The sequence below is a fragment of the Cervus canadensis genome, chromosome 17 (genome assembly GCF_019320065.1).
Source record: "Cervus canadensis isolate Bull #8, Minnesota chromosome 17, ASM1932006v1, whole genome shotgun sequence".
In the NCBI taxonomy this organism is placed as follows: domain Eukaryota; kingdom Metazoa; phylum Chordata; class Mammalia; order Artiodactyla; family Cervidae; genus Cervus; species Cervus canadensis.
The window spans coordinates 47,484,905-47,503,002 of NC_057402.1; the positions used below are offsets into that span (position 1 = coordinate 47,484,905).

General features: G+C 50.0%; 1 protein-coding gene across 19 annotated transcripts in view; it reads right to left on the minus strand.

Annotated features, from left to right (window-relative positions):
* Positions 1-18,098, minus strand: part of ACAN (aggrecan) — a 68,801-nt gene that overhangs the window by 13,388 nt on the left and 37,315 nt on the right. For 3 of the 19 annotated variants that reach the window (XM_043489828.1, XM_043489835.1, XM_043489829.1), the window contains 5 exons: positions 17,511-17,685; positions 16,628-16,755; positions 15,277-15,570; positions 12,387-12,602; positions 5,276-9,826 (listed from right to left, as the gene is read on the minus strand). In XM_043489828.1, the coding sequence (XP_043345763.1) occupies positions 5,276-9,826; positions 12,387-12,602; positions 15,277-15,570; positions 16,628-16,755; positions 17,511-17,685 (5,364 nt within the window). The remainder of the gene's footprint in view (positions 1-5,275; positions 9,827-12,386; positions 12,603-15,276; positions 15,571-16,627; positions 16,756-17,510; positions 17,686-18,098) is intronic. The other 16 variants (XM_043489846.1, XM_043489845.1, XM_043489834.1 and 13 more) reach the window with 16 other exon arrangements.

The following is an 18,098-nucleotide window of genomic DNA, read 5'->3' on the forward strand; positions in this document are numbered from 1 at the left end:
TGAAACCTCAGGATCAGAAATCTAATTCCTACAGGAAAGACTGTGTTAACAATGGAAGTCAGGAGAGTGCTTCTGCTTTTTAAGTCGATAGGAATAGGATAGTCTTACTTTTTTTTTGGCCACATCTCGTGGCCTGTGGGACCTTAGTTCCCCCACCAAGGATCAAACCTGCCCTCCTGCAGTGGAAGCGAAGAGTCTTATCCACTGGACTGCCAGGGAACTCTCCAGTTCAGCACTTAACTGCCAAAGAAACTGTAGTAGTAGAAGTGCTCACTGCTAGTCTTGTCTGACTCTTCGAGATCTCATGGACTGTAGCCCTCCTGGCTCCTCTGTCCATGGGATTTACCAGATAAGAATACTGGAGCGGGTGCCATCTCCAGTATGACAATACTGGTTGCCATCTCCTACTCCAGGGGATATTCCCAACCCAAGGATTGAACCTTCGTCTCTTGTGTCTCCTGCATTAGCAGGCAGGCTTTTTACCACTGTGCCACCTGGGAAGCCTTGCTAAAGAATCTGAGTATTCATTAAGCATTTATTTTGCTGTAAAGAGTACAGATTAATAGTTTATCAAGAACTTGTTTACGGAACGCTGACTAAACAAGATGACACAGATCTATAAGGCCTTTTAACAACCTGTGGTTCCCGGTTCTATAGCCACATGATAGGTGGGTGATCTATGGATGCTGGACACCATCTGTAGTCCTTTTGGAAGCACCAAGTCTTGAGTTAAATTGAACAGGAGTGACTTGGGACCCCAGGGGTATTGTGGTGGGCATTGAGATGCCAGATTTTGCATGTGGATGACTCACTACTCACTCTTTACAGATGACAAAGCTTTTCGTAATCAGTGGCATGAGAGACAGAAAAGGGAACCTGTAAGATGTACATGGATGATCTTAATCCTCACAGCAGTGTTTCCCAGCTCTGCCTGCACACTGGAGTCACCTGGGAGATTAAAAAACCCCAGTGCCAAGGCCACAGGGGTGGGGCCGAGGCACCAGGTCTTAAAGCAGAGAACCACCATCTCTGACACTGTTTACAAATGAGGTAGCGAGGGCTCGTCTGTGTCTAGTTGAACCACTGCGATACTACAGCCACTCTTCATTCTGGTTCCCCGGAAATTTAGCTTCTAGCTTTTTAAGGCCAACAACTGGTGCTATGTTCAAGAGGTTTCTTATTCAGCTGGATGTATTAAGCAGTGAAGACCTCAATTCTTTTTTTTTTAAATCACAAATTCATTTCCTGGATATTAGCACACAAATGTTTTCGATACAAAAAGTGTTAGAAATTGTTAGTCGCTCAGTCGTGTCCAATTCTTTGTGACCCTATGGACTCTAGCCCGCCAGGCTCCTCTGCCCAAAAAATTCTCCAAGCAAGAATGCTGGAGTAGGTAGTCATTTTCTTCTCTAGGGGATCTTCTTGACCCAGGGGTTGAACCTGGGTCTCCTGCATTGCAGGCATATTCTGTACCGTCTTTGCCACCAGGAAATTATATCCTGGAAAAAGAACCAGTAATGTGCTATTAAAATAATGCCTATCAATATAACTCAAACTAAATGGCCAATTGATTAGGTAATTATTGAATAGATCTAACTCAATTGTTAATTGAAATAATAAAAGTGTTTCCTGAACTGGTCACTGTAATCATCTTTTAACCCAGTTGGTTAGTTAAGTCGCTCAGTCTGTCTGACTCTTTGAGACCCCATGGACTGTATGTAGCTGCCAGGCTCCTCAGTCCATGGAACTTTCCAGGCAAGGATACTGGAGTGGGTTGCCATTTCCTTCTCCAGGGGATCTTCCTGACCCAGGGATCGAATCCAGGTCTCCCGCACTGCAGGCAGATCCTTTACCGTCCGAGACAATTGGTTGGGATATGCATTAATTACAGAGTATTTTGTACTCTTATCCACTACCTTCACCACATGCACATAACAGAATTGTTTTGAAGACCTCAGTTCTTGATTGGACTCACTCAGTGGAGTTAGGCAAATTGCTTAACCTCTAGGGGCTGCACTTTCAAATGGACATGATTACCAGGCTCTCAGAGCTGCCTGGGAAGAAACTGCGGGAAGGAACGCCCATTGGAAATTTACATGATTAAAGAAAAGCTGTCTTTAGAGCAGATTAGCTGAGGTCCATTGTCACCTACTTCTAATTTCAGAGGTGCCAGGACGCGAGCCTTGCCGCGTGACTTCTGATACCAGTGTTCCATTTTTGTTTCAAGTAGCAGGTTGGAGAAGGAGTCGCTAAGAATGGAGAGAGGTGTCAGAAGATACTAAAAGAGGGCAAGGGGGCTCTGATCCTGGTGGCTGCCCCCATCCCAGAAGCCCTGCTGGGCCCTGAGTCTGTTCCTCGCTGACCCAGGCTGGGCTGGCTGACAGAGCTGAGCTCCATAGCACTTCACCAAGACGGGCGCCCTGCTGCTCTCCACCTGCACACCCAGACCCGGGAGTGGGGAACGTGTCTGCACACCTGTCTACCAGGCAGAGTCACTTCTACTGCCGACTGAGGGCTCTGTGCTGCAAAGCGCACCAGGTCTCCCCAGGTTGTCATCAGCGGTGGGCTCTCCCAGGACAGAGGCAGTGCTCTGCCTTCCCCGTGGGGATGGAAGACAGAGGGGTGTGTCTGCAGCCCCTGGGGTCATGATGGCTCAGTGGAAGCACTGTCCCCTTGGTAGAAAGGCCAGGACCTTCCTAGGAGAACCAACCTTCTTTGGCCACAGAGGCCTGTAGTGTTCTCAGTCACGGCCCCCACATGTAGGCAGAGGCTGATCCCAAAGGTGAAGAGAGTAAATAGTATACACTCTAGAGCCTGTTTGTGTATATATATATATATATATATATATATATACACACACACACACATTTCCTGTGTAAGTGCCAAGTATATAGCAGGTTTATATTAAGAGTGTATATATATTAAGAGTATATAACTCATTCACAGTAATTTCCCTACATCTGAGCCTTCAAGTTGCAAACTTTCAAAGATGCGAACGTGCATGTGGTTTCAGCAAGGAACCGGAACCCATGCCATCGGCATCAGGCATTGTGCCCTCCATCTCCTGTTGCTGACGACCCTTCATCACTACCATCTCCCACCTCCTCTCCCTCCTCCGGCCTAACTCTTCTAGCCTGTTCACTCGATGCCAGTGCCTGTATGCCAGTGTTATACTTCTCAAGGTACTGTCCTGTATGATTAAAAATGTTTTCTTTGTTTTTGTGTCTGTTTTGGATGTATTACTTGTGTGAAAAGTATTATAAGCCTATTACAGTACAGTACTCTATAGCCAATTGTATAGTCGGGTACCTAGGCTAATTTTGTTGGACTTAGAACAAACTGGACATACAAATGTGGTCTCTGTACAGAACTCATTTACATGGAGGGGACTTGCTGTATTATTTTGAATATATATTGATATCTATATTAATGTACCTTCATGTATGATGTAAAGGCATTTTGCATGCGTCTTAGGAATGAAGCCTAATGGAAGGCCTTGGGTCTCGGATCTCTGACTCCAGACACAAGCAGGGGTAAGGACGTGGAGGGAGTGCAGAGAGCTAACCCAAGAATCTGAGCTTGGAGGGAACTGGGCATTTCTTCCCTCAAGGGAGGTGATGTTGATGAGCTGAAATGTCCTCACGGCCACAGGCCTCCAGGTGCTCAGGGAGCAACACATAGATTCTATCATCTCATTTTGGGAACCACCTCCAATCAGAGGATCCCTCAGGCTCCTCACTTATCTCACAAGCTGCTTGGACAGACAGAGGCCCCAGCATGGTGGGTGCTCAAGGGTGGGGCTCTGCTGGGTCATAGCTGACCTGCAGCCATAAATCCTGGAGCTGGGAGTGATGAATTCTATCTGTGTCATCTCATTTAAGGCAAGAAAGGTACTCAAACCCCACCCAGGCCTAAGCATGGAGGGGACCATAGGGGCTTTCCCAGAGTGGTCCACTCTGCATGATGCAAGATAGCCTACCCTCAGATTTTCCCTCCCAGGGACTTTGGGGCATGACTGGCTCTCTTCAATACACCCTCTAGCTCAAAATTTCTTTGAAGTCTCCAGCTTTATCTTCAAAATCCAAGCACCCTTTAGATTTTGCTCATAAAACAATCATTGGCTTGAAAAAAAAAAAAGAACTACTTCTCAGTTTAATGACTTTTTTCTCTTAAACCATCACGCAGAACAGACCCTCTAGAAAGACATGCCATGCTTACCCTGTGGCTGCTACCCCAACACATCACTATGTACTCTCCTATGCCAGTGTGACCAGAAGCCTGCACCTCAGGTGACCTCGGACGCCTTCTCCTGACCCTTCTGTCTGCACCCCCATGGCCGCCGAGGGTCTTACCTACATCGCAGTGCTTGCCAGTGTGGCCAGGGGGCACAGGCATATAACGTGTCCCTCCATCTCCTGGCAGGTCCCAGCACCACAGGGCTTCTCTCACAGGAACTGGTGGAGGCTGCAACCCCCAGGGAGAGGCTGGGCATCAAGAATGTAGCTGCCTGGGGTACAGTGCAGCCTCCAAGACCTCCAGGGTGGGGCCCCAGGCCACAGAAACCCACAAGGCTGGTTTTGGGTCAACATGATTTCTGGGGACTCTCTCCCTCCTGAGCCCCTGCTTCTGGCAGGGCTGAATTCTCTGACTGGACTCTCAGTACACAGGGGGATGCAAGGGGTCCCAGAAAATAAAGGAAAATCAGCAGCTGCTGGGTTTGTGTCAAGGTGAGACCATCACTACAGTACAGAGGAGGGTTCACTTGCACAGGGTCGGGGTGAGGACCCAGGGTCCAAAGGCATGACACAGCTGAAGTGATGCATCATAGTTTCTTGAACTGTGCAGGTTTTAACCCTGCACAAAGTAAATAATGGCACATAAATATCATCAGCAGATTCATTCTCTCCTTTCACACTCATTCTGTGGGCCAGGGACAGGAGAAGAATTTCCAGCACTATCTAAACAGTACTTCTTGTGCCAAGTACAGATAGTTGAGTTCACATATAAATGTTTGTGTTATGGAACTCTACTGTGACCGTAACAATTGTGAACCTACAAGTGTGTACTGTGTGCAAAAGATATAGCCTCATTCTTGACATATTTATATCTCATTTACTCTCTCCTGGTACTATTGCCGTTTTACAGATGAGGCTCAGAGAGGTTAAGAAACTTGCTTAAGCCTGCACAGCTCAGAAACTTGAGTCGACACTGCTTCCTACCATGCTACAGTCTGAATCACTCCGACCCACTTAAAGGAAAATAATCCCAACTGTACCTGTTGTGGTTGCCTCTGAATCATCTGTCCCTCCTGCAGAGGTTGGGATAGAAGCATCAGTTGGGGAGGTGGCTGTGTCAGCTGTTTGGCTCTCTTCTCCTGAGTGCACGGGGCTTGAGGATTCGATTTCTAGACGTGCCTCTGCAGGGCGCTGGGTTTGCTGAGTCCACTCGGATTCTGGGATGGTGGTGCTGATGACAATATCCAGCCCTGAGGTGTGGCCAGACAGGTCTCCGCTGGTGTCAGTCTTGTCTCCAGAAGCCAGGGGAGTGGTGGAAGGTGAGCCTGATGCCTCTACGCTCACGTCAAAGGTGGTGGTTGACTCTCCACTCACTTCCGGGGTGGCCAAGCCCTCCGTGGGGCCTTGCGGAAAGGCTGAGGGGCTGCCGCTTGCTCCCAGGCCTGAGGTTCCCTCCAGATCAGCTTCATGGAAGGTGGAGGTGGTTTCACTCAGGTCAGGGGACCCGGAAGCTCCTCCGCTTGCCTCGGGGGCAGCAGACGCTCCCACCTCAGCCTCGGGATAGGCCGACATCTCACCGCTGGATTCTGGGACTGATGATGCTTCTATCCCAGATCCAGGGAACCTTGGCACATCCCCAGATGCAGAGGCTTCACCACTGGTTTCAAAAAGCTGGGGGGTGTATGTTACGGGGGGTCTCTGGCCCAGTTCCTGGGAAACGGTTGGTTCAGTAACACCCTCCACCAACTCAGATGTGATTAACGTAACTTCTGGAAGTCCGGAGGCCTCCCCACTGGTGCTCGTGGCTGCAGAGGATTCCCCACTTACATCAGTGGTGCCAGAAAAGTCCCCACTAAAATATGGAGTACTTGCAGGCTCCCTACTGGGCTCCACTAGCCCAGACTGAAGCCCACTTTGGTCCAAAGATCCCAAATGGTCTCCAGACATGTCTGGTGCTCCAGAAGGGGCACCACTAAGTTCCAGAATGCCTGAAGGCCCTTCTCCTGCTTCTTGGGCAGTTGGAGCCTGGGTTACAGATTCCACCAAAGTCCTGTCTACAAAAGAGACAGTGGGGAAACCAGACGGAAGTCCACTGCTGTCATATGCTCCGGAGGGCAGGCTGCTCCCACTCTCAGCTCTGGAGGCTTCTCCACTGACCTCAGTTACTCCACTTGGCAGGCCACTGAATTCTGGAGGCTGGGACGTAAACCCACTGGAGTCAATTGCTCCAGAAGACAGTCCACTGACATCCACTAGCCCAGATGTGCCTGAGAGATCTGCCTCTCCTGAAGGGAGGCCACTGAGTTCCACAGATCCTAAGCCTTCTTCTTCTTTAAATGTCGTTGGGGTCACTTCAACCAAACTGGTGTCCACGAACGTAATGCCAGAAGATTCACCACTGCCACTCATGGCACTGGAAACCAGGTCAGGGATCCCAGATGTTGTCCCACTGAACTCTGGCAAACCTGATGGTTGCCCACTGAGATCAGGGATCCCAGGTGCTTCTCCACTCAGGTCAGTTATGCCAAATGGTGGACCAAGGCCAGAAAGAATTCCAGAAGCTTCTCCACTGATTTCTGGTTGTCCAGAGGGCAGTCCACTAAGCTCAGTCATGCCAGATATTTCTCCAGAAAACCCTGATGGCTGCCCACTGATCTCAAGAATCCCGGAAGTTTCCCCACTAATGTCAGGAAACCCTGAGGGCTGTCCACTGACACCAAAGAGTCCAGAGGTTTCCCCACTGATGTCAGGTGACCCGGATGCTTGGCCACTGAGTTCAGCTCCTGAAGAGAGTCCGCTTGCTCCTCCACTAATGTCCAACTCACTGAAGGGCAGCCCAGATGTTTCTCCAGCACCGCTGATGTCAATGGTTCCCCTTCCTTCTAGTTCACCTGCTGTGGTGGCTGTGACAACTTCCACCAATGTAGTATCCACTAGGGAGACAGTTGGGAACCCAGATGGAAGTCCACTGAAGTCAGGAAGGCCAGATGATGGGCCACTTCCAAGGTCCACCCCAGAATACTCACCACTAAATCCAGAAGGAAGACCACTTGCTTCTGGAGCTTGCCCACTTCCTAGAGTTACAGAAGGTATTCTGCCAAGGTCCAAGTCTCCAGAAGCTGACTCAGTCAAGTCTTCTTTTCCAGAAATCAACCCACTAAGATCCCCAGCTCCAGAAGCAGAGATCTCCAGACCGTCCCTTCCAGAAGGAAGTCCACTAAGGTCCCCTACTCCAGAAGCAGAAGTCTCTAGATGATCCTCTCCTCTAGAAGGAAGTCTACTGAGGTCCTCTACACCAGAGGCAGAGATCTCTAGATGACCTTCTCCAGAAGGAAGAACACCAAGGTCCTCTACTCCAGAGGCAGAGACTTCTGGACCTTCTCCAGAAGGAAGTCTACTGAGGTCCTCTACTCCAGAGGTAGAGGTCTCTAGATGACCTTCTCCAGAAGGAAGTCTACTGAGGTCCTCTACTTCAGAGGTAGAGGTCTCTAGATGACCTTCTCCAGAAGGAAGTCTACTGAGGTCTTCTACTTCAGAGGTAGAGGTCTCTAGATGACCTTCTCCAGAAGGAAGTCTACTGAGGTCCTCTACTCCAGAGGTAGAGGTCTCTAGATGACCTTCTCCAGAAGGAAGAACACCGAGGTCCTCTACTCCAGAGGTAGAGGTCTCTAGATGACCTTCTCCAGAAGGAAGAACACCGAGGTCCTCTACTCCAGAGGCAGAGACTTCTGGACCTTCTCCAGAAGGAAGTCTACTGAGGTCCTCTTCTCCAGAGGCAGAGATCTCTAGATGACCTTCTCCAGAAGGAAGTCTACTGAGGTCCTCTACTCCAGAAGCAGAGGTCTCTAGATGACCTTCTCCAGAAGGAAGAACACCAAGGTCCTCTACTCCAGAGGCAGAGACTTCTGGACCTTCTCCAGAAGGAAGTCTACTGAGGTCCTCTACTCCAGAGGCTGAGATCTCTAGATGACCTTCTCCAGAAGGAAGAACACTGAGGTCCTCTACTCCAGAGGCAGAGACTTCTGGACCTTCTCCAGAAGGAAGTCTGCTGAGGTCCTCTACTCCAGAGGCAGAGACTTCTGGACCTTCTCCAGAAGGAAGTCCGCTGAGGTCCTCTACTCCAGAAACAGAGACTTCTGGACCTTCTCCAGAAGGAAGTCCGCTGAGGTCCTCTACTCCAGAAACAGAGACTTCTGGACCTTCTCCAGAAGGAAGTCCGCTGAGGTCCTCTACTCCAGAAACAGAGACTTCTGGACCTTCTCCAGAAGGAAGTCCGCTGAGGTCCTCTACTCCAGAAACAGAGACTTCTGGACCTTCTCCAGAAGGAAGTCCGCTGAGGTCCTCTACTCCAGAAACAGAGACTTCTGGACCTTCTCCAGAAGGAAGTCCGCTGAGGTCCTCTACTCCAGAAACAGAGACTTCAGGACCTTCTCCAGAAGGAAGTCCGCTGAGGTCCTCTACTCCAGAAACAGAGACTTCTGGACCTTCTCCAGAAGGAAGTCCACTGAGGTCCTCTACTCCAGAAACAGAGACTTCAGGACCTTCTCCAGAAGGAATTACGCTGAGGTCTTCTACTCCAGAGGCAGAGATCTCTAGATGACCTTCTTCTCCAGAAGGAAGTCCACTGAGGTCCTCTACTCCAGAGGCAGAGATCTCTAGATGAACCTCTCCTCCAGAAGGAAGTCCACTGATGTCCTCTACTCCAGAGGCAGAGATTTCTAGATGAACCTCTCCTCCAGAAGGAAGTCCACTGATGTCCTCTACTCCAGAGGCAGAGATCTCTAGATGAACCTCTCCTCCAGAAGGAAGTCCACTGATGTCCTCTACTCCAGAAGCAGAAACTTCTGGGCCCTCACCCCCAGAGGGCAACCTGTCAACTTTAGGAGCACTGGTCCATGTAATTCTCTCTTCTTCCCCTGAAGGCAGTCCACTTTCCACAGGCAGGCCTGAGCCCACTGTAGAGGTGAGCCCACTGGAGTCAAGGTCTTCAGAGGGCAGTCCACTTGCACTTTCCCCTGAGGGCTGCCCACTGAAGTCTAGGTGTCCTGAAATTTCTCCACTGCCTGTGAAGTCACCACTGACTTCGGGCACCCCGGATGCCTCCCCAGAGCTTGGCAGCTCAGTCCTGCTGGGCACTGGGGCTGAAAGTGTGGATGGCTCCTCTGAGGGGAATGGCTCCTCTGAGGGGAATGGCTTCTCTGAGGGGAAAGGCTCCTCTGAGGGGATTGGTTTCTCTGAGGGGAATGGTTCCTCTGGGGGGAATGGCTTCTCTGAGGGGAATGGCTCCTCTGAGGGGAATGGCTTCTCTGAGGGGAACAGTTCCTCTGGGGGGAATGGTTTTTCTGAGGGGAATGGTTCCTCTGAGGGGAACGGCTTCTCTGAGGGGAATGGCTTCTCTGAGGGGAACGGCTTCTCTGAAGGGAACAGTTCCTCTGGGGGGAATGGTTTCTCTGAGGGGAATGGTTCCTCTGGGGGGAATGGTTCCTCTGAGGGGAACGGCTTCTCTGAGGCTGAGGGCACTTCCGTTGCAGAAGGGCCTTCTGTGTGCTCTTCTGTTGCTGCGCCAGTGGGAGGCCATGTAGGAGGGATCCCTGGAGGAAAGGAAGAAGAAAGACAAGGTGTGAATTTAGTAACTCTACCCATTTTAAGCTCATGCAGAGAAGCTGAACTCCATTCCTTCCACAGTAAGACTTTTTCCTCAAGAGCTCAGAGATGTGTCTAGACATTTTCTAATGGACCCTTGCACAGACACTTGGGAGAATAGGGACCAGAAAGCTCCCCACCACCCTCAGGCTCTGCTTTGTGAGACTCTAGGGGGCGCCACCCAAACAAGTCACAGTATGTGAGAGCTTGGCTGCCGTTGAAGGCAATCAAGGTCACCTTCTTTCAAGTGCTTCTACATTATCACCTCATTTATCTAGAACTATGATTTTTAAAGTGTGGTTTTTGGACCATCAGCACTGCATCAGCTGGGAGATGGCAGAAAAGGAGATTCTTGGGTCCCTCCCCAGCTCCACTGAATTAGGAATTCTGGGGCAGGACATGGCACAATGATTTTAATATCCTGACCATGCTGATAATCCTTGTAAGTGAGAATTGTGCACCAGAACTCATCCCTCTGAGGCCAAGAGGGATGTTTTCAAAAATACATCAACTTTTTCCATTCTGAGAGCCCTAATAGGGCTAATAGAGAGGATTTGGAAGAGAGAGAGAGAGAGAGAGAGAAAAGAAAGAAACCCCATAACTCTAAATAATTATGGTTACATTATTTCCTTTCTGTCCTGTTTCCTTTGGCATTGAAAAATAACTAGCTGGGATTGTACCTTGCATATATTTTTGAGCTAATTTCCCAGGCAGAGAACCTGAGCACAGAGGGTGCTGGGTCCCAGTGGTCAGGCTCACAGCCTACCTTCACTTAAAGGAGAATCCTGGATGAGGGTAGGGAGCTCAGGAGCAGTGGCGGTATGCATGCAAGAGGATTTTAGATGGATATTTATCTATCTATTTAAACACACATATACATGTGTGTGTGCATGCTCTGTCACTTCAGTAGTGTCTGACTCTTTGCAACCCCATAGACTATAGCCCGCCAGACTCCCCTGTCCATGGGATTCTTCAGGCATGAATACTGGAGCGGGTTGCCATACCCTTCCAGGGGGATCTTCCCTATCCAGGACTCAAACCCAGGTCTCCTGCATTGCAGGCAGTTTCTTTACCACTGAGCCACTGGGGAAGTCCCCCGCATGCATACATATACACATAAATATATACACACACCACAAATCAGAAAATAGCCACTTACAGACATTACATTTTTGGTTTCTTGTCAAAAGCAAGTCAATTTAAAGAAAAAGGTCCAGAGTTAACAGCAGCAGAGATGGTTCCCCATAGGGCTCAAATCAGTGAAGTGGTAGGGAGCTGACGAAATATTGGGAAATATTTCTGTGGGGCCACTGGAGTCCCCTCCCATGAATAACTTCTGTTACTGGCTTCCCGAGTTCTCTGCCAAGCCACACACTCATGCCTACGAGGACTCAGTTCTTCCTGTCCTGGTGAAGGGCAAGGAAAGGGCCTGGAGCAGGTGTGACTGCTGGGTGAAGTCCCTGAGTGAAAATTCTACTTATTCCACTGATGCACCTTTACCTTCTGGGTTTGCATTTCCAGCACCCAGAGGAGCACTTGGTGCGGCCAGATTGCTTGGGAACTGTGCACTGACTGAGTGACTAGATGAATTAGTGGGAAGCTTTGATATATTCCTGTCTTCAAATGCACGTGACCCTGGGCAAACTGACTCTGCTAGGTACACACAGGTTACTGTGCATCACTATAAATCAGTCTTACCTGAAGTGGCCATGTTAAAAATGTTCCATGAAAAAACAAAAAAGACCCTGTGGTCAAATTCATTTGGGACCTATTGAATACACTGCCCTCTCTGCTTTACAGAGCATATTAGCACATCCAAGGCTCTGAGAAGGTCTGCAATGGTGGGGGTTGTGGGGTGGGTGCTATTAATGTTTCTGTAAGCCAGGAGTTCCTAAACCTGATACCTACTAAATGCTTTTTCTAATAGGGTTTGAAGTCTGTGGATTTCATCCCAGCAAGTCCCATGTGATTTAATCATGACAGCTGTTGCTCAGGAAGTTCTGACTGGGGACACCTGGCCCGAAAAAGGACCCAAAAGGAGAAACAAGAGAAGAAGACAGGTCACAGTGGGACTGCCAACAGCCACCCCCTTCCAGGTCCTTTCTCCTCTGTTGGAGTTCCTCCCACAAGAGTTTTAAGAGTTTAGAGAGTAGAGGTCTGAATGCAGGAGCACAGAGTGAGTGAGAGTCCTCCAGTTGATACAGTGCTGGGCATTTGGGGCGTGTAGCTGGAAGATAACTGAGTGCAGAGAGAGAGTGAGAGAGAGAGAGAGAAGAGGTGTGTTTTATGAACAAAGCCGCCCTTTTTCTCCCTTAGGAGTTGGTCTTTGATGCCTGCTGAGATGGCTGAAGTTGCCCATGGCAGCACACTTAGATAATGTCAGGGCTGGGGGTCAGGGCTGGGGAAATAGAGCACAGGTCCCAGGGAGAGAACATCCTCTCCTCCCCCTATCCAGGCCACACCCTAGCCCAGGGAGGCAGCAGGACTTGCAGGAGAGCCCGGACGGACCTGGTAGTGGGAAAGTGCCCGCTGGGGTGTAGGCGAGTTCCCATTCCGTCTTGTTTTCTGGCTCAATGGTGAAGCCTGGGGTTGCAGTCGTCTCCTCCCCGACGGGGACAGCAGCCACGCCAGGCCCCACTTGGGTCACGATCCAATCCTCCACGTCAGGGCCTGCGGTGGGTGTGCTACCCTCCTCTTCTCCTGGAGAGGGCGCCACTGAAACACCTAAAGGGGATATGGGTGGTGAGGGCTGGGGGCTCCTTCTTACCAGTGACCCACCTCAGGCTGGCCCTTCTTCAAGGGACGCAGGGGACCATGAGGTGGGCCAAGCCTGTGCACAAATCTTGCTGGTCCTTGGCCTTCCAATCCCCACCCAGTCCGTTGAGATGACATTCGTCCTTAATTAATAAGAGCTGTTTGCTTCAACTATATCAATATGAACATACCATCAGCACTTTATTTCAGGGTGGTCTGGGGCACCTCTTTTGCAGAATCTATTATACACGCCAGGCATTGTTTAAAGGTGTGATGCATCGATGCATAAAATCATCTTAGAGGACTTCCCTGGTAATCCAGTGGCTGAGACTCAGTGCTCCCAATGCTGGAGCCTGGGTTTAATTCCAGGTCAGGAAACCAGATCCCATACACTGCAACTAAGAGTTCGCGTGGAGCAACTAAAGATCCCTCCTGTCAGAACTAAAGATCCTGCATGCTGTAACTAAGACCCAGCACAGCCAAATAAATAAGCAAATATTTTAAAATAAGATAAAATAATTTTATCCCACAAGAGCCACGTGAGAGAGATACATTATCTCACAAACAGGGAAACTAAGGTTAAGTGACTTTTCCAGTGTCAGTAGCTTCTAAGTGACAGATCTAGTCCATGGGCCCAAGTATCTGGTGCCAGGGGCTTCCCAGGTGGTGTAGTAGTAAAGAATCCACCTGCTAATGCAGGCAATGCAAGAGATGTGGGCTTGATCCCTGGGTCAGGAAGATCCCCTGGAGGGGAAAATGGCAATCTGCTCCAGTATCCTTGCCTGCAGAATTCCATAGACAGAGGAGCCCGACAGGCTACAGTCCATAGGGTCACAAAAGAGTTGGACACGACTGAGCGACTATGCACACACCACAATCTGATGTCAGACTCTCTGCTCTTAAGTACTGCAATGATGCTGCCTTTCTTGGACAGAAATTATGTTCCAAGTATGTCTGGATCAAAGTCAGGAGAGTGCTATTTAACATGCATGAAGCCATCCTGGCACTGGCTAGTGAAGGCAGGATTCATTGACTGGGAGTAACTGTTCTCGTTTAGTGGGCTTGATCAGGAAGGAAGCCAGGTTTCTCAGCAGATGTATAAAAGGCTGAGTCTACAGAGTGTTGGGGGCAGATGGTAGAAATGCTTGGCTGAGAATTTATTGGGGGGCTAATTGGCTTGCTTCTGATGTCCAGAGCAAGGAGAGGGGTGCTGGGGCAAGGGCCTCATCAATTCCTCTGGGAAGGGATTGACTTTCCTGACTGGCAGAGTGAGACTGAACTTTCTTTGAATTAGGTTTTAAAAGGTGATCCTGGGGCTTCCCAGGTGGGGCTAATGGTAAAGAACCCGGTCTGTTAATGCAGGGGACATAAGAGACATGGGTTCGATTCATGGGTCAGGAAGATCCCCTGGTGGAGGGCATGGCAACCCACTCCAGTATTCTTGCCTGCAGAATCCCATAGACAGGATCTTGGTGGGCTATGGTCCATAGCGTCGCAAAGAGTCAGACATGGCTGAAGCGACTTAGCACTGAAAGTCTTGGAAACTTTGGGTCATTCAAGGCTTTTTTTTTTTTAAGATCCTTTTTTTAAAAAAAATTTAGACCATTTTTAAAGTCTGTATTGAATTTGTTACAATATTGTTTCTGTTCCATGTTTTGTTTTTTTGGCCACAAGGCATGTGGGATCCTAGCTCCCTGACCAGGGATTGAACCCACGCTCCCTGCATTGGAAGGCTAAATCTTATCTACTGGACTGCCAGGGAAGTCCCTTGGGGAGTTTTTTTAAAAAATTAACTTTATTTTGAAATAATTATATATTCACAGGAAGTTATAAATATACTGAGTTTTGATGTATAATATGTAAAATATGGCACAAGCCAGTACTACAATCTACATTCTGGGCAGTGCATCTGGACCCATGGACCCTGTAAGAACTCATCCAATCAGAGCCCAGCCAGGCCTTGGCCATAGCCTGGCCATGCCCACTGAGTCGATGACATCCCTCTCAGAACTCTGGTAACATGGCATAGAATCCTCAGCACGGGTCAGTTAGAAATATGAATTTTTGGTGCTTAGTGAAGAATAATTTGACTAAACTCATCACAGAAATATTTAGAAGCAAATGAAAGTTTGACCAGGCTGTACAAGTCGAAACTGTATGTATACTTATATACACACATACACACAACATATATGTGTGTTATTTATTTGCAAAGCTAACATTCATTGAGCATTTAGTATTTCCCAGGTACTATGCTAAATGTTCTGTATGCATTACCCCAGTTAATCCTTCCAGCAACAATTCAAGGTAGGAAATATTATATCACTATTTTATAGAGAAAGCAGAGAAACAGGGAGACTAAGTGACTTGCCTAAGGTCACACAGCTACAAAGCAGCAGAGTCATAACTAAAATTCAGATTTGCCCGATTTTAGAGCCCAAGTTCTTACTTGTTTCTCTTTATGTGTCTCTGGGGGCACATTAAAAGGGTGTACTTGCCATGGAGTCAAAGCCTAAGGTCACCCCATCCAGTGGACTGACTTTGTCCTCTTTGCTGTGATGGATGGGCAGAGATCAGGAGGGTCGAGTCTGGGGGAGTCACCCCCAAGACAGAGGGGGGCCGGAGGGGAGATGAGGACACAAACCTCGGAAGCAGAAGGCGTGGTGCCGGGACAGCGGATCCAGGAGGCCCGTCTGGTTGGGGTAGAGGTAGACGGTTCTCACGCCTGGTTTGTCGCCGCCGCAGGCGGGCCTCGGGGTGACAATGGGGTAGCGGAGGCTGCCGTCGGACAGCCAGCCGGCGTAGCACTTGTCCAGACCGCGGCTCCAGGCAGCGTAGAGCTGGCCCGTGGTGGCCAGCGTGGCGTTTTGGGATTCACAGAACTCCTGGGCTTCCCGGAAGGTGAACTGCTCCAGGCGTGTGGCAAAGAACACCTCCCCTGGGGGTAGAGGCAGGTGGCAGGTGTGAGCCTTCGTGCCCATGGCCAGAGCAGCCGCTGCTCACCCCGGGGCAGGCAGGCTGCACTAAGACGAGTTAGTCACGCTCCATCTGAACAACCTCCCCTCCTTCTCTCTGGATTCTCCAGTCACACTTAGGCACCCCCTCTTCTGTCTAAGAGAGGCACTCCTGGGCACCCTGTGCTCCCCTGAGCCTCAGCACTTGATCATGGAGCACTGAATGCTATGGACCTGTGGCCCCACCCGCATCCTGTGAACTCAGAGAGCAGGGCCTGTGGCCACTCTTAGGGGTCGGAGTCCCAACACCCAGAACAGTACTGGGGTCTGCGTCTGATCTGGGGGGAGGAAGTTCACATTTACTGAACACCTGCTTATACCAGGCACTTTTTATGCACATCTCATTTAATACTCAGTGAAGTCTCTGATATAAGCATAAATCAGCTCCATTTTATAGATGAGGAAACTGAGGCCTAGAGAGGTTAAGTAACTTGCCCAGGTCCCCAAACAAGTGAGTGGCAGTGTTAAAATCTCTCCAAAATACCAGCATTTCCAAGACTGGGTTCAGTGGGACAGTGATTTGGTGATTTTAATCGAAATGATAAGAAATAAGACCAAACAAGGGTCTGTGTTTCTTTAAGCTTGGGTGATGCTGGATTAAGCAGAGTTGAAGAGGTTTTTTTTTTTTTTTTAAATGCAGGACTTCTCAGAGTCTTTGATTTGTTCATGGCATTGAGATGCTCAATGAGGCAGAAGGTACATATAACATTTTAATTCATTTATCTATAGAACTTATTGCTTTTTCAAGAAACCAGTGCTTCCCTGCAATGCTGGGGAATCCACGTGAACCATCTGGGAGGCAGATAAGGGGCCTGGCCTGAGAAGGGGACTGGGAAGGCCTTCTTTCTTAAGTAGGATCCTTTCCTGGCTGCCTGCCCAGGTGAGAATGGGACTAGGTGGATGGTGACTCCCCCTCCGCTGTACCTCCCCATCAGCCCCCTCACCCATCCACAGCCCGAAATGTGAGAACAGGGCCTGTACCCTCGAGTCTGTCCACGTAGCAGTAGACATCGTAGGTTTCTGATGGTGGCCGCACGCCGTAGGTCCTGACCCCTGGGCTGCTGTCCTTGTCACCCACACAGGGGGTCCGCGGGCTCACAATGGGGTATCTGCAGGGAAGGGTGGCAGGGGCAGATGAGCGTTTGTTCTAGAAAACTGGGGATGTAGGCCCCAGGGTGAGGCGGCAGGTCTCCTGGAGGATTCAAACCAGGAAGGAGGACTTCCCTGGTGCGCCAGTGGTTAAGAATCTGCCTGCCAGTGCAGGGGACACAGGTTCAATCCCTGGTCTGGGAAGATCCCATATGCTGTGGGGCAACTAAGCCCATGTGCCACAATTACTGAGCCCGTGCACCCTAGAGCCCACGCTACGCAGCGAGAGAAGCCACCACAATGAGAAGACTGCACACAGTAACTAGAGAGTAGCCCCCACTTGCCACAACCAGAGAAAGTCCACAAGCAGCAGCGAAGACCCAGTGCAGCCAAAAAAATAAAAAATAAAACAGGAAGGAATCTCTCATGCAACATGCTCCCTGTGCAGCTGGGGGTAGGGCCGCCTGGGGGCCATTGCGGGATTCCTGGCTTCAGAAGAAAGCCCACGGCATAGAAGGGTCAGGCTGGGGAGGACTGGGGGGCTTGACAGGGAGCTCTCAATATGTTTTTTGAGGAGAAATGACCAAGGAGCTAATGTCTCCTGGGACCCATTCCCACCCTCTCAGAATACGCCTTGGTTCTGGGGGAGAAATTAAGGGGTCAGCCAGGAGTGTGGTGGGTGCCCGCTCGGTGGTGGCTGCCGCAGGCTCAGGCTCCCCAAGCCTGACCTCGCACGGTTGGGTTTGGATGGGGAGGGGAGCCCAGCTCGTCTCACCTGACTGTCTGGTCCTGCAGCCAGCCGGCGTCACACTGCTCGTAGCCTGCTTCATAGGCGGCCTGGAGCTGCTCTGGCGAAGCAATGACGGCCCCGGTGCGCAGGCAGGCCTGCTTGGCCTCCTCAAAGGTCAGTGAGTAGCGGGAGGAGCCCGGGCGGTAGTGGAACACGACTCCTGGGTGGGGAGGAGAGGGAGAGAAGGTGAGACAGGTCAGGATCAGGGCATGGGCCAAGGGCCACAATGCCAGTGTCTGTGGTACCTGGTTCTCAAGGCTTTGCAGGTGTGGAAGGAGCCCTGGCTCCTTGAGGAATGACCTCCTTTCACCCCCTCCTTCCTTTCCTACTCCCCATCTGATTCCCTGTCAAGCTGGTAATCTCTGCTTGTTCAAACTGCTCCTGAAATCCACTTTCCTGAGAAAGCCTTCTAGGACCTTTCTGCCATGGGTGTCCCCAACCCTTCATTCTGGCTTCCTCATTCCAAGGCTGCTCATTTGTCCCCGGACTCTTTAAAATAAAGGCACTTGCTCTTAGTATATAAAAAGAATAAGTGATCACTGCAGAGCATTCAGAAAATACAGAGAAGGACAA